Source organism: Phycomyces blakesleeanus (assembly GCF_001638985.1).
Source record: "Phycomyces blakesleeanus NRRL 1555(-) unplaced genomic scaffold PHYBLscaffold_32, whole genome shotgun sequence".
NCBI lineage: Eukaryota > Fungi > Mucoromycota > Mucoromycetes > Mucorales > Phycomycetaceae > Phycomyces > Phycomyces blakesleeanus.
The window spans coordinates 240,067-265,979 of record NW_017265189.1 but is presented as its reverse complement, the minus strand read 5'-3'; the positions used below and the strand labels follow the sequence as shown (position 1 = coordinate 265,979).

At 38.5% G+C, this 25,913-nt stretch overlaps 7 protein-coding genes across 7 annotated transcripts; 2 read left to right on the top strand and 5 right to left on the bottom strand.

The window, feature by feature from the left end:
- Positions 1 to 1,045: 1,045 nt before the first annotated feature.
- PHYBLDRAFT_183712 (hypothetical protein) lies at positions 1,046 to 8,671 on the bottom strand (the record flags this gene model as incomplete). The annotated part of the gene is made up of 8 exons (XM_018438818.1): positions 1,046 to 1,554; positions 1,633 to 3,082; positions 3,204 to 4,150; positions 4,254 to 4,543; positions 4,843 to 5,435; positions 5,624 to 6,611; positions 6,738 to 6,908; positions 7,023 to 8,671. The coding sequence occupies 8 exons, from the start codon at positions 8,669 to 8,671 to the stop codon at positions 1,514 to 1,516; spliced, it is 6,129 nt and encodes a 2,042-aa protein (XP_018285038.1). The 3' UTR covers positions 1,046 to 1,513.
- A 2,536-nt stretch (positions 8,672 to 11,207) lies between these two features.
- On the top strand, positions 11,208 to 15,964 carry PHYBLDRAFT_70352 (hypothetical protein; the record flags this gene model as incomplete). Its single annotated transcript, XM_018442262.1, has 11 exons — positions 11,208 to 11,397; positions 11,804 to 12,015; positions 12,175 to 12,396; positions 12,509 to 12,681; positions 12,725 to 12,764; positions 12,854 to 13,552; positions 14,252 to 14,371; positions 14,716 to 14,902; positions 14,942 to 15,060; positions 15,486 to 15,668; positions 15,758 to 15,964. The coding sequence occupies 11 exons, from the start codon at positions 11,208 to 11,210 to the stop codon at positions 15,962 to 15,964; spliced, it is 2,352 nt and encodes a 783-aa protein (XP_018285037.1).
- Positions 15,965 to 16,200: 236 nt separating this feature from the next.
- PHYBLDRAFT_70351 (hypothetical protein) lies at positions 16,201 to 17,122 on the bottom strand (the record flags this gene model as incomplete). Its single annotated transcript, XM_018442261.1, has 2 exons — positions 16,201 to 16,470; positions 16,571 to 17,122. 2 exons carry the CDS (start codon positions 17,120 to 17,122, stop codon positions 16,201 to 16,203), a joined length of 822 nt encoding a protein of 273 aa, XP_018285036.1.
- A 2,059-nt stretch (positions 17,123 to 19,181) lies between these two features.
- On the bottom strand, positions 19,182 to 20,168 carry PHYBLDRAFT_151934 (hypothetical protein; the record flags this gene model as incomplete). The annotated part of the gene is made up of 2 exons (XM_018432792.1): positions 19,182 to 19,883; positions 19,983 to 20,168. 2 exons carry the CDS (start codon positions 20,166 to 20,168, stop codon positions 19,182 to 19,184), a joined length of 888 nt encoding a protein of 295 aa, XP_018285035.1.
- A 1,097-nt stretch (positions 20,169 to 21,265) lies between these two features.
- PHYBLDRAFT_118832 (hypothetical protein) lies at positions 21,266 to 21,715 on the top strand (the record flags this gene model as incomplete). Its single annotated transcript, XM_018428650.1, has 1 exon — positions 21,266 to 21,715. The coding sequence occupies one exon, from the start codon at positions 21,266 to 21,268 to the stop codon at positions 21,713 to 21,715; it is 450 nt and encodes a 149-aa protein (XP_018285034.1).
- A 321-nt stretch (positions 21,716 to 22,036) lies between these two features.
- Positions 22,037 to 22,730, bottom strand: PHYBLDRAFT_151932 (glycosyltransferase family 1 protein; the record flags this gene model as incomplete). Its single annotated transcript, XM_018432791.1, has 3 exons — positions 22,037 to 22,148; positions 22,251 to 22,392; positions 22,481 to 22,730. 3 exons carry the CDS (start codon positions 22,728 to 22,730, stop codon positions 22,037 to 22,039), a joined length of 504 nt encoding a protein of 167 aa, XP_018285033.1.
- Positions 22,731 to 23,173: 443 nt separating this feature from the next.
- PHYBLDRAFT_174698 (hypothetical protein) lies at positions 23,174 to 25,913 on the bottom strand (the record flags this gene model as incomplete). Its single annotated transcript, XM_018437320.1, has 6 exons — positions 23,174 to 23,217; positions 23,554 to 23,751; positions 25,011 to 25,164; positions 25,241 to 25,342; positions 25,490 to 25,533; positions 25,862 to 25,913. 6 exons carry the CDS (start codon positions 25,911 to 25,913, stop codon positions 23,174 to 23,176), a joined length of 594 nt encoding a protein of 197 aa, XP_018285032.1.

The window sequence follows — 25,913 nt, the reverse complement described above, 5'->3', positions numbered from 1 at the left end:
ATTTTATTTTTATTAACAACTTGTATCTTGATTACTATCCACCATTCCTCAAATAAATAAATAAATCAATATATATATATTTGAGCAAAAAGGTATTTATTCAGAGCATGAGACATTAGGCATTAAACATGAGAAATTCGCCATACATAAAGTTATAATAAATTTTGTAATAAAGAAAAACTTAATATGTGCGCAAAGAAGACTGCATTTATTTTCCCCTTTCTTTTCTTATAATTAGAATAGTCATATATATATCTATGTATGTAGATTGTCCATTCTAGTCAATTCAGTAAATATCAATAAAGAAACAAAATAACAGAAAAAGAATCTCACCGTAAAAATGCATAATCAATAAGCACTGATATATATATATATATGTAGCAAAACCATGGCGTGAGTAAGTTTGGGTATTTACAAAAGAAATAATAATAATAATACTAGAAGAAGGGGGGGGGGGGATGAGAGATGTTCAAGTTTATCATCTTTATTACAATTACCATAATTTTTAGTGCCGCAGATTGATATAAGATTGCGCAGAAATGTCTTGCTGAAACCTATATTCTCAAACCCGAGAACTTGTCATTCAAAAGTAGTGTCCATATTTGATATCTTTAAAGTTATTCATTTTGATTTTGATTTTGATTTGGCTTTGGCTTTGGCTTTAGATTTTCTTTCCTCTCATAGCATCTCGTCTCATCTTAGCTCTCCGCCTCCCTTCTTATTATCCTCTAATACTTCTTGGAACAGTTGCTCACAAGACAAATTATAATAATAATATCATATCATGCCATTAATACTATATCTTTTCGGAAACAAAGCTTGCTCACTCGGGTTTGAATCTTATAATGTCTTGTTCTTCTTGTTGTTGCTATTGAGATATATATATATATATATAAAGGGAGGGGAGGAGAACAAGAATGTGTGCTGAAGATCAATGAATTAATGCAGGGCTCATGCACTCCAATCTTACTCGCTACACCAAATAATAATAATAATTGATTGTAAGGACTATCGCCTCAAAGATATAATAATCCTCTGTTTTTTAATCAACTTGAATATTTTATTGAATTATATAAATAGTAGAAAAAAATAAGAACGCCAGCTTCATAAATGTCTTTTTAAATAGATATAATGTGTTGGCTTGTTGTAATAAAGCAAGGTAAATAAGTATAATACACTAATGAAATTTGATATTTTGTATAAGAGTATAAATGATAGTAATAAAGAGAATACAAGTGAAAGGAGTATTTTTTTTGGTAAGATATGAATAAGAAAAGAGGTAGATAAAGTATATATACAAGCAAATTCACACCAAGCATACTTATATGAGTGGAGTGGGGTAAAATATATAGGAGGGGTATAAATATACATAGAGGTACAATAAAGATTACTAATAATAGTGATAATGATAAAGAAAAAGAAAAAGAAAAGCATAAAATAAGCATATGGATATATAGTAATAATAGTGATAATAGAATGGTAGGATTGTAAAGGGAGGGGTTATTGGTTTCGTTCATAGTTTTTGCTTTAAAGATTCTTTCGCCTTCAGAGACCCTAGACAGAAGACAGATTAGCATCATCATCATAATAATTATTATTATTGCTATTAATCAATCAATCAGTCTTATTTACCTTTGTTGGCCGCCACTCGATAATAATGATTGGCCTTTTGTAAATCAGTCGAAACAACCAACCCGGACTTGTAGAATTCAGCCAGTCTAAAGGATGCCTCTGCTTGGTCTTCAACATCTTCTTCATCCAAACAAGCACTGACTTGGTCACTATCACCTTCATCGTCATCGTTCTTCATGTTGTCCAAACCAACCACCAATCGTTGGTACCATTCAAATGCCTTTTGGAAATCCTGTTCGACACCAATCCCAAACTCATAGCACTGTGCGACTTCTAGGAACACCTTGACTTCACCTTCGTTTGCAAGTCGGACAAGCATTGAAGCGCCTTCTTCCAGGTTTACGGCCACATTGCCCCATCCATGCAACCGGTAACGCGCCACCATAATCAGTGCCGTTCGCTTCTGGTGTAGGGGTGCATGGCAATATGCAGCCTCAAACAATGGGTAAGCCTCATGTCGATTTACAGGCTCTTGATGTAACAACTGGGCAAGTGCAAGTTCTGCAAGCCACCAGCCGTCCTCTCCTCCATCTTCTCTACTTCCGCGGCTCTTTTGTTCTTGCTGTTTTCCAAGTACAACTGCAATTCTATACCATTCCTTTGCTAATTCGGTATTGGTCTGGACGTAAATACCATTCTCGTGATAGATACCAAGAAACAGGCTAGCCGTCTTATCTTTCTGCTGTGCTGCTCTACAAAAGTAATCGAATGCCTTGGCAAAGTCTTGCGCAACCACAACCACCGGTAAATTTGGCTCTCGATTTACGACATCAATAGCTTCCAACTCCTCATCCTCATTCTCATTCTCTTGCACCTGAGGATACGTCATGACCGTATGCCCTGAATGGTATAGTTTGCCAAGCTCTCGTTGAGCCCCCCGCAACCCCAATTGAGCCGCACGTTCGAGCCACTTGACGCCCTCATTAGCCATCACAGTCGTTTCTCTTGGGCTTGGTCTTGCTCCAGTGGTCAGCAAAAAGAACTGGCCGAGTTCAAACATGGCTTCTGGAATACACTGACTTGCTGCCTTTCTAAAGTGCTCGATGGCCAGATTGGCATCTGGGGCCAACAGGATCTTGCCGGTTTTCTTGTCCTTGATTCCTTGAGAAAAATACAGGCCAGCCCTAAGGTGACTCTGGCCATGGTCAGACGTATCGATCGAAAGCTGATACCACTCCAAAGCCTGAAGGTCTGGATTTAAGCCTGTCGATGGAAGAGATGAAGAAATCAAATGGTCTTCTTCGTCTCTTTGGATGGCTGCCTGTCGTCGGGCCACAAGCTGACCAACACGGAACATTGCCTCTGGATCTCTGGTCTTTCTGGATGAACGCAGGTACCACTCCAGAGCTTCCTGGTAGTTTTTGGGGGTTCCAAGTCCATGTTCATTGCATTGTCCGATCAAGTTAAACACCGCCGAAGAACTTTCTTTTTCAGCACAATAAAGAAGATCCTAGGAGTATCAAAATAAAATAAAATTAATATATATATATATGTGTGTGTGTGTGTTATGATCTTTGGTTGCTGTGAAACATTCAACCCAAGTTGTTATTTTATTTTATGTAATAACTTACTTTGTAAGCTGAGCTGGGATCGGCTTCTATGCCTCCTAACCCCTTGAGACGGTAATGGGCTACCATGGCTCGTGATGAGATGTGGCCTTTGTGAGCCGCCTTTTCATAGAATCCAAGAGCAGCTGCGTATTGCTGGCGGGCGTGCCAAGACTCGGCAGCAAGAAACATCGATTCCACATGGCCCATTGCTGCGGCTTCTTCAAAACACCGCGTGGCCAGCTCTTGCTCCTCTTGCTGCTTTGGTGTCAAGAACCCAGGCTGAAGAAGTAAGACTGTCGGGTGACCACTATTATTGCTACTGTTACTGTCTGCCTGGGTAACGATGCCTCGTTGGTGAAGTTTTCCAAGGTCTACTAAGGATTCTGCGTCACCGTGGCGAAAGGCATTGGCCAATAGTTCCATTGCGTGCTCAAGATGAGAATTTGGTGTAACAACTCCAGTCTGAGACTGTGTTTGTGTTTGTGCTTGTGCTTGTGTTTGTGGTTGTGTTTGGTTAGATGTTTGTAATAAGAGGCTGGCTAGAGAACGCATAGAAGGAATGTGGTCAAGCGCAATAGCCTTGTGCCACCACTCTGTTGCAACGTCTTGGTCCCCGTTCTCGAGCGCCATCTGGCCAAGTGCCCAGTGACTGTCTGGATACTTTTGCTTAGCAGACCAGGTGAACCAAAGTACTGCATCTCCAAGATTGATCGGCACACCACACATACCACGCCAGTTGGCCAAACCCATCTTGTACTGGCCTTCTGCAGAACCCTGATCGGCACTCTGTTTGTAGTAATCAATCGCCAGTCTCTCGTTCTTCTCGACACCACCCAGACCTTGTTCGTATATCGACCCAATCTTTGCCATTGCTTCTGCGTCTCTTGTTGCTTCGACAGAGCGGTTGTACCACATCAGGGCCTGGGGATAATTGATCGCAACGCCGTTTCCCATATAAAAGCAATCCGCTAAGCAAGCAAGCAATCGAACAAACAAACAAACAAAGATTTAGATATTTTTTTTTGTTTATCTATTTACCTATATTTTAGCTTTCTTCTTCTTCTTCTTTACCTAGCCAAAAGTACGATGATTCAAATTGGTCTTCAGTGGCAAGGTTGTAAAGCATTTGAAAGGCATCTTTCTTGGACATCTTTTCTACATCTTGAGATACTACTTCGGTGCTATCCGCGGAACTCAAAAGAGGAACATAGCTCAAGGCATAGCGAGCAACCATCAACTTTGAAGCTTTACTGACACGTGCATTTGCAAGACGTGGATCGTTGGCTGCGATCTTGTACTGCGCATAAGCCTCTTCGTATTGTTTTAATGCATGGTACACTTGAGCTGCAGCAAACGGCGCTCTAGAAGATATGAAAAAAAGAGAGACAGAAAGTTTCAAGAATATATCCATATATATATATATATATATGTGTGTGTGTGTGTTTGTGTGTTTGTGTGTTTGTCAGTCTATTGTTTAAACCAGGCGCATGTACATTACACTACATTATACTGCATTACAATAACATGCACAAATTTACGTCTATCTATCTATCTCTCTATCTATTTTTCTATACTTCTTTCTTTTTGTGCATGTCAATCATAATGATCGTAAAAGTAAAAGTAAAGTAAAGTAAAATAAAATATTGTTTTGTGTACGTACACAGGAGAACCAAGATCAGCAGCCTCAAGATAGAGTTCGATGGCCTGGGACAGATCCTTTTCAACAGCATGGCCGTTCTGGTAATAGTTTCCCAGCAATAGAGTTGCCTGGGTATCTCTTTGGGAAGCAGATTTCTGCAGGTAACTGAGAGCCTTTGCATAGCTTTGGTTGACGCCGATGCCTGCATCATAAAGAATTGCCAGCTCACGTTGGGCAACTGCGTCTCCGTACTGGGCCGCCTTTTCGAACCAATAGACAGCCTGACGCTGCTGCTCTTCCAAGAATTGGCTTTGGCTTTGGCTTTGGGTTTCGGTTTCATCTGGGTCTTGGCTGGGATCGATTCTGGAAGCAGTCATCTTGTATAGAGTCGCCAAGGTGGTCATGGCAGACACGACGCCGAGTCGAGCAGATCTCTTGAAGCACGACCGAGCCTTGAAAAGATCTTTGGTCACTCCGGCCATACCCTTGGCATAGTAGAGTCCTAGGCTGTAGAGGGCAGTCTTGTGTTCTTTCTTGGCTGCCTTTTCGTACCAGTAGAATGCAGCCGCACGGTCTTGTTCGACACCCTGACCATTGGAAAGCATAAGAGCAACCTATTTTTTTTATGAGATAAAGAAGAATTAAATAGAATAGTAAGTAAGTGTAAGTGTAATGTAATGTAATGTAATGTAATGTAATGTAGTAAACAACGCTTAAATCTTTTCTATTATTCTATTCTTCTATATACATATGTACAGATATACAGATATTATTGATATAAAATATAAAGAATAAAACCTACTTGGAATTCACCATCGACATCTCCAGCTTTTGCAGAAACAAGATAATGCTCAAACGCCTTTGAAAGATCCTTTTCGCATCTTCCTTGGACACCTTCCTCGTAGCAGGCTGCCAGCCAGTAGTGAGCATGACTGTCGAGTTCGGATTGGCGGGCCAGGTGAAACAGGATATCAAACGCTGCCTTTGGTCGCTTAGAAGCCCCGGTCCACCCATGGAGCTGGTATCGGGCTACCATCAGGGCGGCTGTGCGAGAAGCCACGCGGTGTTCCATCAGTAGCTGTAGTGGATCAGACTTGGCTGATTCAGCGGACCCAATAGGCGGTTGTTCGGCCGACCAAGACGCAGCGGCCCGGTTGAACCAGTTCAGAGCATCCCGATGTCGTTCCATACGGTGTAAGAGATGAGCTAGGGCCAGCTGCGCACTGTCCTGAAAAGGCCCAGTGATCCGGGCTGCCTTACGATAGTACTCTAGCGCGGTTTCGAAATTGGCAGCCACGCCATGGCCATTTTCATAACAGAATCCCACCAGACCTAGGGCACGGATGTCTCCTTGATAAGCAGCGCGGCGGAACCAGGTCAGGGCAGCCTTGATATCCTTGTCCTTGTCTCGTTCTCTATCTTTGCGTCTGGATACAGCAGCAGCACCACCACCACCACCACCACCACCAGCAGAATTATTATTATTATCGTTGGTGTTGTTGGATTCGGATAAATCGGAGCTAAAGCCCAAAAGGTCTTGAGCACACATGAGTCCCAGAATCCGCTGCGAGGGAGCATAACCAGCCTTGGCCGACAATGTAAAATACTTTTCGGCTCTGCCAAAGTTCTTTTGTAGACCTAGGTTTCCCATGTAGTAAGCAAGACCGAGAACATATTGTGCACGGGCGTCATCACGGTTGGCAGCTGACTTGTAGTAAGACACAGCAATGGCGTCGTTTTTTTCGACACCCTGACCGGTTTCATACATGAGCCCAAGTTTTAATAAAGCTCTTGGATTATCCTAAAAATAAATAAATATATGTCATAAAATTTAGTAAACAATTTTTTTTATAAAATTTATATATATACATATATATATATAGTGGCTTGCCTTTTGTGTGGCGCGTTTCAGCCACTGCATGCCTTCCTTATCTTGTCCTTCTTCAATACAAGCAATTCCTAAAGCAGCCTGAGCATCTCCAAAATCTTGATTGGCACTCTGCAACAGGTATGATCTAGCTTTCAAAGTGTCTTTCTCGGTGAACATTCCTCTTTCATAATGGAGACCAGTAATATATTGAGCATATCTAAGTTTTTTTTTTTTTTTTTTTTTTTTTTTTTTAAAAAAATGTATCAAATATACACATGTTAATAAAAAGCATTATTACTATTTTTTTCTTAAGTAAAAGAAAAAAACTTACTTGTCACCATTATCAGCACTCTTGATGAACCACTGAAGTGCACCAACAGGGTCTTGGGCCATCTTCTCGGCCCCCTTGAAGAGCATTACAGCAACTCGGTATTGAGCCTTTGCGACAATAGACCTGATTTCGGGGTCAGTTCCTTTGGAAGCATAGTCGATTTCAGCCGTTGCTTTGAGCCAGCGAAAGGCGGTTTGGTTGTCGATCGGTTGTACAGAATACGGTTCATTGTGGGTGATTACATTTGCCGACAAAGCCAAAGATGGAGATGAAGAAGGAGACGAAGAAGAAGAGCTGCTTTTTGCTACTACTGCTGCTGTTGTTATTGGTGGTGGTGGTGGTGGTGGTGAGGATGATGATGATGATAATTCTTGGTGGTTACGAACAGCAGATACACCGTTGAGGTAACACATTGCGAGAGGGTAGAATGCTTCCCAATAATCATCTGTCTCTGCAATTGCCTTGAGTGTGCTAAAACCGTGGGACGGATCGGCTGATGTACCCCAACCTTCGATCTGACATCGGGCAACCCAAACCCGGCCTGTCAATGAATTGGTTCTCTGGCTCCAGGCGAATGCAGCCCTGAAGGCTTCTTCTTGGTGGTGAGCATATCCGGTCTGTTGACTTTTTGCAAAGGCAGCCTTGAGGATAGAGAACTCTTGGTGTGGTGAATTATTGAGTTGGTCCAATAGAGATAGTGTTAGTGTTTGTGCCTGGGATGATATTAATAATGATAATGATAATGATGATGATGATAATGACAATGATGGTGATGATTTAGGATTGTTGTTGGTTTGTTCTGGTTGTACACTGATTAAAGCTGATTCTTGCAAATTAGATAAAGGTTTTATTGGTGACGCTGGTGTGGTTTCTGAGGCTGAGATGACCATTTTGGAGGTATCTTCCTTTGGCCAATCTTGAGCAAACATTGAGCGACGAGAGATGTTAGAGTAGTCTGTGATGGTGGTGATGATGGAGGATGTTGTGGAGTCGATTTGAGAGAACAGACCTCCTGAAAGCATCCAGCTGCTCTGGCCGCTGTCGCTTGTTGCACAGGAGATGTTTGAATAGACGCGCTGGGAGTATCTGTTTTGTGGATTGCGACCTCTGGGTACTCTTTGGCGTGGCTCTCTTGATTGGGTCATGCCAACATAGGAGCTCTGGGAAACCAAAGAAATTCTGGCATTAGGTAGAGAAGAAGGGTGGTTTGGATTGTTGAGATTGTGAGAATTGAGGTTGTTTGAATCCAGGCCGACAGTATGGTCGTTGTGATTATTATGATTAGCAAAGCCATCTGGGCCAGAGGGGGGGGTGGTGCTAGATGTGAGCTTTGAGTTGATAGGGTGTGTAGATGTAGTGGTGGTATTAGAAGCGACTGTATTTTGTTCTGCTGACCGTTGAATGGTTGCACCAGTTAGCGGAGTCGACTTTGCAGATTGTACACTTGGTCTTGTGCATGAAGCTGGCAAGGGAAGAGTGTCGGGAGAAAGAATGGTGGGTTCTCGCCTGCCGAGATTTCCTTTTGATATCTTGTTTTTTGGTTGTCGAATTGATCCAAGTTTGGTTCGTCTCCGCTGTGGTGACTGTGCATGAGATGATGCTGGGTCATTGTTTTGGGCATCCAAAGGTTTGCTTGTATTGCTTCCCATGGCAATAGATTATGGTTGTATTGATAGGATAAAAGAAGTCTTTTGACTGACTATAGCTGTATAGTAATCAATTTGGCTTTCTGTTCTTCTGTTGCTTTGTCTGTTCTTTATTGAATGTTTGAGAGTCGTAGTCAGGTGTTCCTTTTTTTTCTTTTTTTTTTTAAGAAAAATATATTCTTCTTTCTTCTTTCTTCTTCTTTTGGTCGGTGCTGTTATTGTTGTTGTTTTTGCTGCAGGGCTTGCAGGTCAGAGCTTCTTGAATCGCTAAATGAGAAGAAGCTTTGTCTTTCTATATTTATATTACAGAAGAAGATAAAAGAGAAAAGAGAGAGAGAGAGAGAGTGAAAGGAGAATATGGTACGAACAAATCTTTATATATACAAGTGTGTATACAAAAGCAAAATTCAAAAAGCCCTTCCTTTTTATTTGGGTATTCAAAATGTACTAAATAAAATAAATAAATAACAATAATAGACAAATCTACAAATATATCTATTTATCATTTCTCTATGTTACACTCTTACATACACCTAAAATAAATGAAAAAAAACCCCCACCCAAGATATCTTGTTGTAATTCAAAAGTGTATATCAATTTTTTTTTCTTTATGCCCAAAAACGATGTGCGAAAGAGCCAAAAAAGGCCAGGAAAATAACAACCTGCCTGTTAATATTGACACTATTTATTTACAATATGTATTTCTATAGATGGTCAATACAAAATACACAGACCACAAATCCGGATCTTTTTATTTTATTCTATAATTCATTAGCACATACTGACCTGAAAGAACATTAATAATTACATAAAAGATTCAAAATAACTATAGACCAATTTGCTCTTTATTTTATGTATCAAATCCAGGCCCTTATCTTTAGTGCCTGTTAATACTTCCTTTTAATATTCACCTTTGTATTCATAGCAACCATTCTTATTACAGCACAAAAGAAGATTATGATTATGATTATGATTCTTCTAACCATCACGCGTGAGTTCCTGGGATTCAATTCTATTGGAGGATTTCTTTCTTTCTTTTACATTGTCGCACACACTCATAAAATAAAAAAATTCCTTTTTTTTCCCCTCTCTCTTTTTTCTCTCTATTGTAATGATTATATAGAATTTCTATTACTGTGTTAATATCGTGCGTCATTCGTGCGTATTTTTTTTCTATGCAATTAAAATAAAAATAAAATTAAGAATTGAATATAGCACACTAGGTATTTGATAGTAAAGTGATGATTATGCTAAATTTTATTAGAGATTCATAACATCGAATAAATCGATAGAATCTTGAATTGTAGATATCAAATCCTATAAGCATCTTTCTATACAACCGGTCATTGGCCGAAAAAGGGAATAGAAAACAACAATAATTTCAAAGAAAAAAAGTGTTGTGTGAATAATGGATCAGCAATAATTATAGGAACAATAACACCTGCTGCTTCTGATACAATGAAAGCACATCATTCTTACAGTAGAACTTGATTAACCTTCTATGGAATCATACATATTATATATATATATATATATATATATATTTGTGTGTGTGAAAAAGAAGAATCCTAGTCAATACCAGTGTAACTTCAAATCTTCAAATCGATTGGCTTTCTTTGATGAGAAAGAAATAAAGAAAATACGTATATATAGATATATATCTAATCGAGTAACAGCTTTGGTATCATGATAAAAAGAAGCATGTACTGGTTTGGTTAGACAACCGATACTACCTTTCAATATTTGGTTTCAAGACATCAAACCAACTTTAAAGTGCACCGATCTTTTAATACGATACCAATAATAAAAACATATTTGGTGTTCAATTCATCATCTTCATCATAAATATCTATCTATATGCCTATCAAGAAAAATAAACTTTTTTATATATAAAAAAAAAGGAATCTTAACTTACTATCTCCATGGAAACAATATTAATATAATGTAAGAAATTTTTCTAAAAGAAAAGAAAAAAGATAATATGGGCCGTAGTGATGAGAATGGAGAAGATCTTGAAAATCACCCTTCATCAAGTACTTGACAGAGCTTACCAAAACCCCAAAAAGTCAGTAAAGAATCGATCGGTATTCTAGCTTACAAAGATACTGTAACCAAACCTTCTTCAACAAAGTATAGATAACTAAATATATGCCTTACTTGGCCTGTCCTGTTTCATTGTTAACCAAAGCTATCTTAACACCGATATATATATATATATAATACCTTGGTGTGGCTGTGAATCCAAAATTGACATACCAAACAAAACATGTATCATTTTCAAGCCACATCTCATCCTATCTTCATCTTCTTCATCCTCCTTTTGCTCTTACTTACAGCCCCAATTTAAATTCAGACAATGTCATTTAATCTTTTGGGCAATAATATCTTATTTTATCAGCTACAGTATTATCAGCTTGCAAGTTGAAAATCACTGGTTTGCCTACAGCTTGATTAACTTTTAAAATCAAAAACTTTCTTTTTCTTTCAAAAACTCATTTATCATGTCGCCTCTGTCTACTAATATTATGTCTTTTAAGATATGCCCAAGAAAGCTTGCAGGGGTCGACCAACAAAACGAATTATGCTGGTTGAAAATTCAAAGGCTAAATCGTCAAGATCCGCAAATTTGTCTACTTCTGTTGGCTCAAATACCATTGTTACTTCTCTGAATACCTCGTCAAGCAATGTTCCCGAGTTTGATTTTGCACTTAAGACTTTTGCCAATGAAAGTACATGCTAGCACCACAGCAATTTACAAAATACCCTTAGAGCATTGGAAGATATGTCCTAACGCAGAAGAATATTAATTTATATTGTATTGACTGTATCCACTTTTTCATCTTGCTTAAATTGAAACACTTTTGTGAAAAAAAACCGAAACAGATATCCTGTTGACTCTCAGTACCCATACACTGTTGAGCCCAACAATTTTGTCATTGACTTCTTCAAAAAATTTGTTTTCAAGCGAACGTATATGAAAATTGCTTCAGTAGAGACTGATGTTAGAACACAGATTGGCCCAAGAACTGAAGATAACGAGAAAAGACAATTAACTTTTCTCAAAATTAATACAAAATTGCATGAGATACATAAAAGATCCGTCAATTATACTTAATCATCAACCCGTTTTTATAGTTACAGAGAATGCTGCTTCTAACAAGAACGGTAGTAAGAAAGTAATTGAAGTCCCTTTGGGTATTGCAGCTGTCAACCAATACAAGAAAGTCTTGATGTTCTTGCATGAATTTCGGTCCGAGCGTCGAGAAGCTGAATGGCCATCTCCCAAGAAGACTAAAGAAGTGATCGAATTGATCAAGAAGTATGAACACGACCTTGTTTACGACCAAGTACAAACAAACGTAGATAGAGCAGCCCATTGTGTGATTCGGGACTCTTATAAGTCTGGCGTACTTATTAGAGTTCTGAAGAGCCTTTGGACTCCTGACAGCTAATCAGGCTTGCGCGAAATGTTCTCTATCTCTTCCCGCCACAATATGTTACTTTAGAATCAAGATTTAAGAAACCTTAACTTTGCAAATTGCTTTTGTACGATCATTCCAAAGAAGCAGCACAAAGCAATACAACAGGCTCTCGCTTTGGTCTCTAGTCTAGACAAGGGCAAGACTCTGAAGGAAGGAGAGATCAAATTTGCGTGTGCCATGCGCCATGAAAACATATTCAGATCTCCTTTTGGTGCATTTGTCTTTTTTATGTTCCGTTTGCTTCAAGTAGGCTGACCAACTAAAAAAAGGGACATCTTAGAATGGATGCTAACTTTCTTGATAAAAATAATAGACCAGCGGTAATTTCTTGAACGAACACAGATGGCAGAGCTGAAAGGTATTGCGTGGACGCATCAGCCCTGAGAAGCGTTTAACAGGCGCTTCTCAATGGAAAACGGCAAAAAAGGCGCTTGCAGATAAGGAGATATACACCACACGAGTAACACCTGGTGGCCGTCACGATGGGTCAATGGAAGCTGAGGGTTTAAGGATACCTTTTCATTCGATCAAGTGAGGAGGAGGAGGATGGAAGGATCGATTTGGTCGTTTGGAGACCCATTACTTGGGTAAACTCTCATCTCCTTTTGCGAGAGGTATGACCGGCTTTTGGGAAAAGCCTTTTTTACTGGCAAGAAATGGTGTATCACCACCAGTTGAGTTGCAAAAGATGATTTTTCCATAGATCAAAGACTATTTCGGTGTTGGGAATACAGAGTGGATAGCTCTCTGTGAGAAGGAGATGGATGAAGCTAATGAAAACATCATAAATCTGGAGATAGACAAAGAAGCAGATTCAGTGGAATTCGTGGAGGAAGATGGAAGAAACCGGTCGAAAGAAAAGAAAAGAAAGGGAAAGCAAAAAACAATTCAAAGTAGTATCAACACAGAAAAGAAAGGCTTTTTGCAACTCTTAATCAGATGCAGAAGAATTGTTTTACAGGATGCAGCAGTTTACTTGTACTTGAACAAAGAAAACAAGCATGTCAGCACAAAAAAACTTCCATTCACAAGTAACAGCTTCAAGATGTTTCAAGAGGATATTGTAGCTGCTATTACCAGTCCTTCCGTTGGTAGACTAGAAGAATATGAAAGCCTTGTGCCTAAAATTGCTGATACGAACAAAGAGGTAGCCAGCAGAGTGACAGAAGTAAATCATTGGATTATACAATTGCAGCAACAACAAGACAGCCGATTTGAGAAAAATGAAAACTCTTTCAACAACTTCATTGAACAAAGTAACCAGCAGAATTGGCTTCTGATGAACACGACACAGCAACTGGCTAAGGACATAAAAATCCTCATGATCCAGCAACAGTGTCTAAATTCACAAATGCAATTACTCATGGCTACCAACAATATTCCTCAAAGCATAAATACCAACGTCAGCTTGTCTCAACCGCCTACCTTTCATGTTATTTATACTATTCATTCAATGTCAGTCTTTACTTTCCTTTACACTACTCTTTTTACTCCTCTTCCTACCCAGCAACCAATTTCTATAAGTGCTGCTCCACCTCCAGTCAATACTAACAAAACTACCATTGTCTTGTCGAAACCCAAAACCCAAAAAAAAGGGCTAGATGGGTTAGCTACGAGCCTAGTAATTAAAAATAGATTTTTTTTTAAAAGCTGTGATGTATACACTACCATGTATCTGTTCCTTATTATTCTTATCTGTTACTATCCTTCATCATATTCTCTATTCACTTTATTCTTTATCAGCTACGATGTATTTTAATATAAATATACATCTGTACACAATTATGCATTTCGTACGAGTCGTTTTAAAAGATGTTGAAATGAGAAAAATAAATAGAGTTGATCAATAGAGTATCATATAGTCTATATAGTAGTCTAAGGTAAACATATTTTACGCCTGATGTTCGATATGACACTCAAGATTTGCATTTCAAAAAGTCTTTAATGGATAAAAAAACCGATTTTTTTTTCGGTATGAGATTTCAGTATTTTGTCTAATAAGCAGGCACAAACCCAAAATTTCCAAAAATTATCACTATATCGAGCTTTGACTGTACATCATTTTTTTTGTACAGCATCGAATTCTATTGTTCTTAAAAAGACAAGAAAAAGAAGTGAAGCTGATACTGTTTTTGGTGGAAAGAATCACTTTCCTCAGATTTTGAGCAATTATATTGGATCTTATTTCATGAATAAACTACAGTACTCTCATTTGATTGAGTAAAAGGTAGTCTTCTCATACTTCTTTAAAAACAGTATCTAAGAAATAGTTTACGACTGGGGTTGGTTTATTTTGTAAAAGAAGTTTTCTCTTGAATTAGACTGCATAATAATATAGTATACATATAGCTCTCGGCTAATGTGGGATTAGGCAGTTTGAGTACCGTTGGTAAAACGAGAGATTATATAATAGTAGCAATTATAAGAATAATACAGTAAATGAGAATAATCTACGGTAGTGTTAAGAATCTGATATAAGTATACTTAATGTATAAACAAACAACAAGAGTAAGAATAAATAATTTAATGTATTTTTGTTTTATTTTGAAACATATGTTTGTATAGAAAATGGCTCCCGTTAATCACAGAACCTCTAGACCTAATGCTGGAAGCAGCCTTACCCAGGTTGCAGCTGGTCGTGTAGAGCAACGCCCTGTCACACCTGCTGTTACCCAAGAACAGCACATGGCAGAAATGACAAATCGTCTTGATGGCATGGGTGCTCTTCTTGGATCTCTGGGCAGTCGATTTGGTTAATTTTTCGACATCCAAAGAAGAAGCAACGAAACAGTTGCTGCAATTGCTATGTCTTTGGCATCTAACAATAGACAAGTTCTTCCAGTAGTTACCACGTCTTCTGCTCCATCTTATATCGGAATGTCTGAAGCAGAGACAAAGACTGCAATTCTGGTAAACATGTTAAATCAAATGCAGCAAATAATAATTTAACACATAGTATTTGGGCCTTTATCAGAGAGAAGATCTGAAAAAAAAAATACTTCAGGTCTAACGACCCCGCTGAGATTGCCGAGAATGAGGCAAGCCAAAGATGTAGCGTGGATGAGCGGGCTGACTATCCCGACAACGTTGCCGTTATTGCTTACTTGCGGCAGTACATTCTTGCCCAGCCCTAAGCTGTCAGCTTTTGGTCCAGTATAGTGGTATCTACGGTAAAAAGTAGCTATAGGTACTGTCATCGCTGAGCCAATACGCCGCCCGATCAGCGCATAGATAAGAGCCGGAAATCAAGAATCACCAGCCGGATAAAAGAGGTTTTTACAAAACAGGCTATTCAGTCAAAATACAAAGTATTTATCTTGCCCTTTCTTTTTTAGATCCATAACCGTCGCCAAGACATTCACACCAAGTACTGGAAGGTGATCGACAAGGAGATGGGTCTCACGATCGGGGAAAATTCAGAGATGGCATTTTTTGGTGCTATCCAACAAACAGTAATGTCAGATGATGAGTTTTACATGGAGGATCTTGTGCATGGGGTCTCGGCGCATATTCTGAAGGTTGCTCGTCCCATCTTGAGAAGTGACAGGAAAAGTTATTTCTGTTGATGTAAGCAAGGTAAAATAATATATTAATAAAATAAATATAGTTTAACAAGTTCATGGGCTTAATCGATAAAAGCATGAGAACTGACAATGCGGGAAATGGGGCAGCAACGCCAAAAATGCCCAAGCTCCAGCGAGGAGAAAAGAATGTTGCTGTCTCAGGTCGGCTGATTTTGTCACTGCCTTCATGGGAAATTAAACAATTTTTTTATACATACACAGGCGCGTTTTTACACTTGATTGATACATAACTAGACTAAAGGCAAAAATGATATTAAATAGAAATAAGAAAAGAGGTAAATATATTGATAAACAAAGTAAAATAAAATGAAATAAATAAAGTAATAAATAAAAATAAAAGAAAATTAAGCATATATTTGTTGTGGCAAGGGAATTGCAATCCTCCTATTGACATTTCGTCTTGTTTTGTAGTCAACGATTGCTACTAGCAGAAGTATACGATGGGTGGGCAGTATACTTTAGAAACCTAATTAGTAGAAGTTGTCGTGGTAGATTTCAATGCCTCAAAGTTGTCTGCACGTATCTGATGTTGCTTTAAACCATCTGACGAAAGCAAAGGTATGTTGGTTGTTGTAGCAAGTTGATGGGAGAGTGGCTGTTGATGGGGAGAATGTGTGCACAAAGATGTATTGAATTTCACCGACATAGCCATAACGCGCATGGGTCCTATTTTCTTGAAACAAAGCTTGGATGTACGAACCACGTCCATTGCCATTACATCCCTTATAAACTTGCCCTAAAATATTAATTTTTATGATCTCAATACGATCATTTACAAATGACGAACTCATCATGCCATTCTTGCAACTAGAGATCATTCCGTCGTTTTATGCAACCTGGTAGTATTCAATGAGGCAGTTGTATCCAGGCGTTGGCATTAGTGACAAGGACTTCTTTGCCAAAGGAAATGCAGTTGATGGGAGAGGTTCGTTGCCTTTAATCAATATCGATACTTCCAGTGTAGCAGTGATAAAGTTGGCGAGTGAAAAGAAGAAGTGAGAATATGAAGTTATTGTTGATGCTATTTTTTGTTGATATTTTGTGATTTTTTGAAAGATATCCATGTATGCACGAGTATCGGAAGATTCCATAATGCGGCTAATTATATCTTGTTTATGAACATCCTCAACGAATTGTCTTGCATATGTTAACTCGAATCCAGTTTTCCTGTTGGACTTTATGTTTTTCAGGATACTGTTATATCGTTCAAAACTAAACAACCAGTAACCGTATACAGGTCCAAAGTCGCAAATGGTGTCTTGCAGGTGGAAGTGTAAGTGCATGTTTGGAGAGATTAGATCCAAATTGTGAAGTGCCTCACAATTTTGGCAAAATTTCTCGCGATACTTGTGGGCCGAGGCAATGTCACTTTCACAGACATTTGGCATAACTAAGATTCGATATGCCCTGACGAATAACACCCAGTTTCTAAATTTGTTCAACAGCAAAACATCTTTAAGCACAACAAGAGAGTATACAAGGCACCGGGACTTCTACTCATCAGCTTTCATATAAGGAAAACCCTTTGCAATCTTTGTCCCAAATGACGTGTAATCAGGCGGCAACACTATCTTCTCAACTGCCTTTTGCATGACAACAAGTTTTTTTATCGTCAATTACTCCATCTGCATCTCATCTCTCCATTATTCTCTTAACAGTGCTTAACAAAAGATTGGGCATTGGGTCGACGATTGTGCAGCGGACAATAACAAAGTACTGGCGACAATGTCTCTCGGCTTGTGTGGTTGCATTTCTCCAAACCTCTGCATCCTTACAATTGTCATTCTTGGTGCGAAGGAGCCACTTTGAGAAATCGAATCCAGAATAATCAACGGAACTCGTTCCAGCCAGCCTCGAAAATTGATGCTTACACTTGTGGCATGCATTTGGACATTGATGTGTTTTGATATTAATATCTGTAGACAAATCCTTCAACTCATCAACGAGAGGCTTCAGGTAATTATTAATGTCAGATGTGCTTGCTTCCTTGGGCCCTGGAACCAATCCAGCAAGGATGCCGTTTTCCTTCTTAAATCTGATATCACGAGGAAGGCTATTGATTGCAAGGTATATGGCTCCACATGAGTGTGACACACCATAAAGCGGCTGAAACCAGTTGATGTTCAGTGTGAGTATCAGTGAGCGTTCGCCGTACACAAAAGGGATTCTATTGATGTCAAAAACGATTTCCACATGGCACCATCGTACACATCAAACATCATTCCATTCACCTTTGGACCACGATTCCAAGAATCGATGTTATTTTCAAATTCGGTGCGACGGGAAAATGTTTTCAATGACGAAACAACGGAATTGTACACATATGTTTTCTTTGGAATTCTTGGCTCTGATCCGGATTTTAACAATGGTGTTGAGCACAAGTTCATCACAACCATATATCGTATGACATTCACCGCAGGTAGTGTATTTCTTGATTCCTTTTGTTGAACTTCCGAATCCTGCAAGTCGCTGAGCCTAGAAATGCTCAACGGGAGACGAAATGAATCGTTAAAGAATTCGAGAATCTTGTTGACAATGGAAATCAAAATCACTGCGCCTTTGTCAATGGCATACAATGATACGAATAAGTCAACAACGATTGCAATGAAACGGTGGATGAAACCCAATTCCGAGACAGACTTGAAAGATTTTTTTCTTATTTCTCAAAGACAATATTATTTAAAATTCACTATACAAACCTTCGTCATCACTCATGTCATCGCCACTTTCATCGTTTGCTGCATACTCATTGCCTTCAACACCAAATATGGCATCGGATTCAGAAAGAGGTAAGTCCCTTGTCTGAGCAGATACTTCTACCTCTTCCTCGCTGTCATTCAGCTCTATCAAAATGGGGTATATTAAACCAAAACAATCATAAAGAAAGAATAATAAAAAAAGAAAGTTTTCATTTTACCAAAAAAACATAATCCATGTCATATCCGTTACTTTCGCCTTCAAGATGAATTTAATTACGGTCGATAACCTCAGGTGTTTCTTCGACTACCTTGCTCCCTGTATTTTAATTAATAAATCGTATAAATTATTATATTAAAAATAAAAACATAATTGTTTTTCCTACGCCTATTGGTTTGCACTCTGATTGCAATTTGTTCATCTCTTTTATGACGTCTAAGTGTTTGAGCAGATACGGTATTATATCCTCCTGCCTTAATTCTGCATACTGGACAGTAGCATTTGAACCTCTTGGTTGAGATACAGATGGGAGGCATTTTTATGAAAAAAAAGGTAAATGTGTTTATGGGTTTAAAAGTAAAGAGGAACACAAAATAGTTTTATTTATTTATTTATTTAGGCTTAGTATTTTTCGCAGATGCTACACAAATTGCTATAGCCAATTACATCAACTACATCTCTTATCAAATATTGAATTCACAAAAACCAGTAGAGATGAAATTTTACGTTTTCTTTCACTCGAAATTAAACTCACTTGACATATGTGAAAGTGGACACCTTTTCCAATATAAGATAGGGGTTAAACGATTGAGCATGAACATGTTGATGAGAACAGGTCATGCGGTAAGAGCGCGTGGATAAGCGTGCCCAAGCTTTGCCGAATACCAGAGCAGAGAGAAAGCGAGTAAAGTCAATGGGGGACACATCTCGAGGAGGCATATTCAAATGTCGCGATTCGAGAATGAAAGTAGGAATACAAGCTCTGAAAACGATGGGGTGAGCCAAAAATAACTTTTCGAGAAGTCGTTGTAGAATACGAGGAAGAGTGATAGAACGAGGAAGAGGACGTACGGGGACAATGGGTATCGGGACGTTCAAGTTATGATCAATTTGGTAAAGATTGTTAACCTTTAGGTCTTGCCAAGATGGCCGGCAAAGCGGATGGGAGGGGGCGGGGGTATTCACCATAGAGGACAAGGGCAACAGAAGGCATGTGGATAGATTCGTGAGGACGTCGTCAAACTTATGCGGGAGGTGGTCCACGGCCTTTAGGACAAAATGAAGAGGCGAACCGAGTGTGCTATGGGTGCGAGGTCGAGAGTTTGGTAAGATCCAAGGTAGAAGGGGATCGCAGTCTAGCGGCTTGAATTTTCGAATTGTGCGATTCTTGTTTGTTGGGAGATTTGTGCTCAAGAGGGTTGGCGAGCGTCTATTGCTACAAAGCAAAAGAGGCTATCACGGATTATGGTTTGGATTTTATTTGTTATATGATGTTTTTCAGAGTCTTGTGTTTTCTAAAATGAGAGAAGGTGAGAACCCAAGAAAGCACACCCCGTGGGCATGTCTTCGCAAAGAGATGGAACTGATCTGAAGGCTTTTTGGTTCTACCAAGGGGAAAGGTGACCTAAGGTCAAACAGGAAGCAACGGGGAGATATATGAGAAAACATGCTGGAGTGCAGCGAAAAACGAGAAGAGATAGTGTAGAGATTTGAGCAAGGGGATGGGTGGAGATACATAGGGAGACCGTTACATATTGATTGCCTCTTCACACTATCTTCCACAACCAAAGTGATATATGTGCGAAAGAGCCGTGTTTCGAATTATACGACTTATTTTCTCCAGTTGTGCGACTTACAAATGTTTTTTACTGTAACGTCGCCCGAATTTTAAGTAGAAACACTGTATTCATGTTTGTTTTGATTATTTCATAAATAAATATATTCTTTTGCTCAATACTATACTCTCACTGCTATATCTGCGTCCAATAAAACTCTGCATATATTTGACCTCTTTTGTGCCTATTGTGGAATGAAAGGAAGGAAAAATAAAGGCAAATGAAAAATGGAAATATACTGCACAGCCGTATTTGAATATATAAATCGCAACGTTTAGAGTAAAATACTCACAGTTGCAGCGTCATGTCTTATAATATAGTTTGAGATATGTATGTATTTACTATGTGCAAACGACTCTACTGAAAAACCTTTCTTTTTCAAATATAATTTATATTTATATTTATAGGCTTAAAAATTATTTACTAAAACTCTAAAGATCTTGCGTTGTTTTTTTTTGTGGATATTAAGTAACTAACCAAGCTTTAATTATGTTAGATGTATGATAATTATACAGCTTGTATAACTATAAATATATTATACGCAAATAATACGTTACTAATATTGGTCTTTGATTCATTTTTTTTGTATAGACTGTTATTGCCATTAATAAAATAAAATATAAAATTCCTGAAATCATTTGGGTTGTACTATAAGATAGATAGATATTACAGCAAACTCATTTTGAATAAATCTATAAACATATATACATAGTTTAATATATAAATAAATATACATAAATATATATATCCTTACAACCCTCAAGACATTACATATTGGCTTTCAAAGAACTATGAGTATGTGTGTGTGTGCACAGGCTAAAAAGGCATAGGATTCGTCTTGCAGACTGCAAGAAATGAGCGGAGTCATAAGTGGCTTATACTCAGGACCGGGGGTAAAGTGTGCCTATTGGCACCTTTTTTTTCCTGTGCCAAAAGATTTTTTGGTTTTTTTTATTCTTCTTATTCTTCTTCAAGAAGTCTCTGCATCACATAGAAATCATGTTGTCAGCTCTCCGTGTTCAGTCTAACGTGCTCCGACGTGTAACTCCTTCGACAACCCAAGTACGATTTATCAGCAATTCCGATTCATCTACCTCTCACGGAGACCAACGCCTTGAGGTTATTCGCCGTGTTCTCTTTGAGTCTCCAGCTCGCGCAAGCATAATCGAATTGGAAGGTGAGGCATTGGAGAAGCACGAGACTATTGAAAGAGCATGGAAACTCCACAAAATGCGAGAGAGAGAACAGAGACAACGAACACTTGAACGTCAATTCCGGGCAATGTCCTTGGCCATGACCGAACTTGAAAAAACAAGCGATCGTCTGTTCAAGGGCGCCCTTGTCAAAAGCCGACACACAACCTACCCTAAGCAAGCAAAGATTCCTTCAGAAACACCATCACCCCACGGATGGGACTACGCATACAAAGCACCAGAACCCATTGTTTAAGACAAAGAGAAAGAAAGAAAGAAAAACACCATCCACAAAACATTATTCATAGAACGGGTTCACTGTATTTATCGACAAAATAATAAACAGAAAAAAATAGGAACGAGATTCTCTTGGATTATTTTTTACAACTAGACATGCTTAATAAAGCATATATTACAAGTTACTATCATGGTAGGGAGTAAAGCAGACATTGTTGCTATTAGCATTAAAAGTGGTGGTAGTAGTATTTACAAGAGTAAATATTGTCCAAAAGAAAATGGCACAATGTTGCTTTACTACTACGTAGGATTTTCGATTGACAGATCAGTCAATCATGTTTTACAGGAATCCCATAAATTCATCCAAAAGATCACCAAAATGATTTATATTTGCGTGTGGAAACTTATCAATTGATCTTTTCTGGATGGTTTCAACAGCGTCTGAGAGGTTACTGTAGTTTGCTTTAGTGTTAGACACCAAAAAAAAACTATATCACAGATTCCTTATTTCTTTTTATTTCTAATAATAATCGTACTCCTAATTTTATCCTTACCTTGGATTTGTGGCTACGACGTAGTTCTTACTCTCCATAACATCTGCTATTTCACGCTGGTGGTTGTCCATCAATGAAGTATTGACAACCACAACAACCTTTTTGTTATCTAACCGAAGTGCCTGTAGGAGAGTTCCAGAGCCTTTGTAATTTGTTTTGGGTGGACATAATTCATTACAGCAGCCATTTTTTAAGCAAAAAAAAAGGAAACAAGAAAAAACTGAACTTACCGGCATGACTGACAATAATATCAGCCTGTTTCATGTCCTCTTCAATAGATGATTTGTATGAATATCCTGTAACAGTAATATTGCTTATAGTGGGGAATGTGGTCCGAGAATATATTGTCTCTGAAGATCCATATTGTATTACAAGATTACGATATCCTCGCATTTCAAGAAATGAAAGAAATGAGGCTGAAGTTGCAGCTTCTACCAAGTCATCGAAACCGGTAGAACCAACGGTTACGAAGATAGACATGTGCAATGTGAAATGAAATAAGTTCAAACCAAGAAATAATAATAATTATAGCAATTCGCGTCTCGAAAACAAATATGCACACACACACGCATTGAATATTTTCACAAAATATAGAGCGAAAATACAGTTTTTACTTTAAATCTAGATACAGTATGTGCCTTTAGTTCCCACAAAAAACTGGCAGTCACTCTTTTTTAAAGAAATAGCATGAGTGGGTATTTCTGGAAGTTTACAGCCTATCTGGGTTTCAGACTTCATGATTTTTGCGGGATTAAGAATGGGGGAGAAATACTTAAATTGGAAAAAAATTGAGTTTTGTGTATTTTTGAGAGCGATTTTTATACCATTTTTGATAGGTTTTTATCTTTTTGCATAGAAAATCAGAGTGTTGAGAGCAGTGCAATAGATTGACTTTATTGAAATACATAGGCCATTAAATAGCTTTAGAAAATACGGTATAAAATAGAAGTGCTTATATGAATTTTTTCTTTAATGTAAAGATTAGATTTTTTTGTTTATTTTAAATGTATTCTAAATTTATCTAAAGACGTCTTTAGTTGACCTCTCCACTCTTCTAGCCTTCTTGCAGCTTCCTCACAACACGTTCTCTCTTCTTCAGCCTTTCTTTGAATTGCCATGTAGAGCTCCTTTCTTCTGCTAAAGAAGTGGCAATCCTTTTTCTCTTTCCTCCAAACAGTCCCGTACATTTGCTCCATCGATCTTACCGATAGGTTTCCTCCGATTCCAACAGAGTACTCTCGCCATACGTCTGTTACCCTTACCAACGTTCTATTCATCTTATAGAATTGTTGATCAGTTGAACCTAGCTGGATGTGTGCTGCTGTTGTTATTGTAGAAAGGAGAGCTGAAGAGGTGGCTGCGGTGGTTGCGGTAGTTGAGTTGGAGGAGAAAAGGTTGCTACCCATTGCAAGAAATTCGGACATCTTGTCTTGGAGTTTACGGATATCTGGTGCATTTGCAGCTCTGGAGGACATCATAGCAGCGGTCATAGCCTCAAATCCTGCTTGTATAGTTGAGACCAGCTCGGGCATTTGCATTTGCATTCTACGGTTTGACAAAAATGCTTCTTCTTCTTGCTCAATCGATCCAAGCACCTCTACTTCAAAATCTTTGTACAAATCCGTATCGAAAATCTCACAATTCCAAAGATAATACCGTGGGTACATCCTTCAAAACAACAGAATCCTGGGAATAAGAATAAAAATGTGAATGAGTTTTTGGGCTTTATATTTTTGTTTTAACAAATTACCTGGAGAAACACTGTGCGTAGGTTTGCCAGCAGGTTAAGAAAGTTGGGCCCAGCAATGTCCTCTTGTATTTCTGTATTGCTGTTAAAGAGCTCTTTCCACATCTCAATATCCTTGAAAACCAATTGTTGGAGAGCTGCAGAAGTTTTTACTACTGCCCGGGGTAAAAAATAGTTTGAATTCTGCTGGGCATTGAACCCTGCAAGTCTCTTCATTGCTTCTACCGGAAGACTTGATACATAGCAACCAACCATTCTGTCAGTACCTCAACGCCCGACCATTCTTTGCTGGTCGCCAGAAATGTTTTCTTGGGCAATCATATTCAAGGCACTTTTTCTGTTGGCATGAGTTACCTTTGAAGTATGAATGCCTAATTTCTTGAAGACTTCAACATATGTGGAATGCTGTGCTTTGTACCGAATTGTCTTGAATGGATCATCGCCTTTGAATACTACGGTCTTGTACCAGTTCTCTCTCTTCTCAAAGTTCGGGAATTCTTCGTTTTCGAAATGAAAGCGAGAGAATAAATCTATGGCTAGTGCACCAACGGAGCAAACTTCAACAGCATGATGTCTCAATGGCGAACCGTACTCAATCTTGCCATGCTGATTTGTTTTTCCATGCGATATAGTAGCCACCAAAGCAATACACTGGGTTAGTCCTTGATTTTACACTTCCAGAGAAAAGAGATCAGCAAACTCCATACCAAGAGCAGTTTGACTACGGCATAACATCGCATGGCTTATAAGAAAGCAAAGTATGTTTTTCAAACCACGAGAATTGCTTTTGTTGGTGAAAAAAAAGCTGCTCACTTTCTTTAATTCTTCTTTAGAATATCCATCTTTCAAGGTGTTTTTGTCTCAATCTTCAAAGTTTGTTCTTTTATGTTTTACTTTCTCTTTCTCCAATGTATCCATAAAAGCTTTGACTAATGGCCCTCTTGCTAAGCCATTATTGTTCCATCCGAGTGCCTTTTGTGTATTGCAAATGTCGGCTATAGCCTTCACGTAACCTTTGACTGACTCAAGTCCTAAAGGAACAGATGTATCATCATCATTCTTGCGACATTTGTTGCCGCGATTGGACACATACTCCATCAAGAAGAAACTGAGTTTTTCGTCCGATACAGTGTATCCATCCTGAATTTTTTTCTCTATGAACCAGTTCTAGTTTATAGTCTGTTAGTCTCGATCATTTAAACAAATATCTTCTAATAATGTACAACGAACGTTTGATACTTACTTTCCATTCCTCCTGCTTAGCGGTATAGACCTTGAGGGTGTTAATGGTCGAGCTCCCATACTTTTCGCCATAATTACTTAGTTGCTGCGGTGCATAGCAGTGCTGATGTCAATCATTTGCTGAATGTATTCATTGTTTGTAGAAGAAGAGCTGTTGTTTTGATTGTTCATACTGAATTCTGTTGATAAAAACTTATATCAAAATATAAGCTTAACCAAGAACATCTTCAGTAGGTTAATGTATTGATACCTTAGATTTATTGTTATCAGCTAGGAACGTATTGTGGATTGAAACTGTTATATTTGGGTTTAATTTTAGAGAAGAGACGAAGAAATAAAGTGAGACTTTGTATAGTGGTTTTATTGAAAGAGAAAAAGATAAAGTTGGTATCGGTTAAGATGGTATTCTAACTATGACAGTTACGCCCTTTTTATAAGGCTTCTTTACTCTCAGGTCCGTATTTATCATTGGCTCCTGAGATTAATGCTGTGTTTTTGATAGGACTTGTTTTATAAAAATTTATCAGCGATCTTAGGGGACGGGGAGTTTTTGGCTATGGGGACGGGGGGTAACTGCACCGCACAATTTAAGGTGACTTCTGGTCTGAGGCCCGGCTATAACCTGTCTTGAAGAACCCCCCGTCCCCATCCTTTATAAGCACACCTTGCTCCAT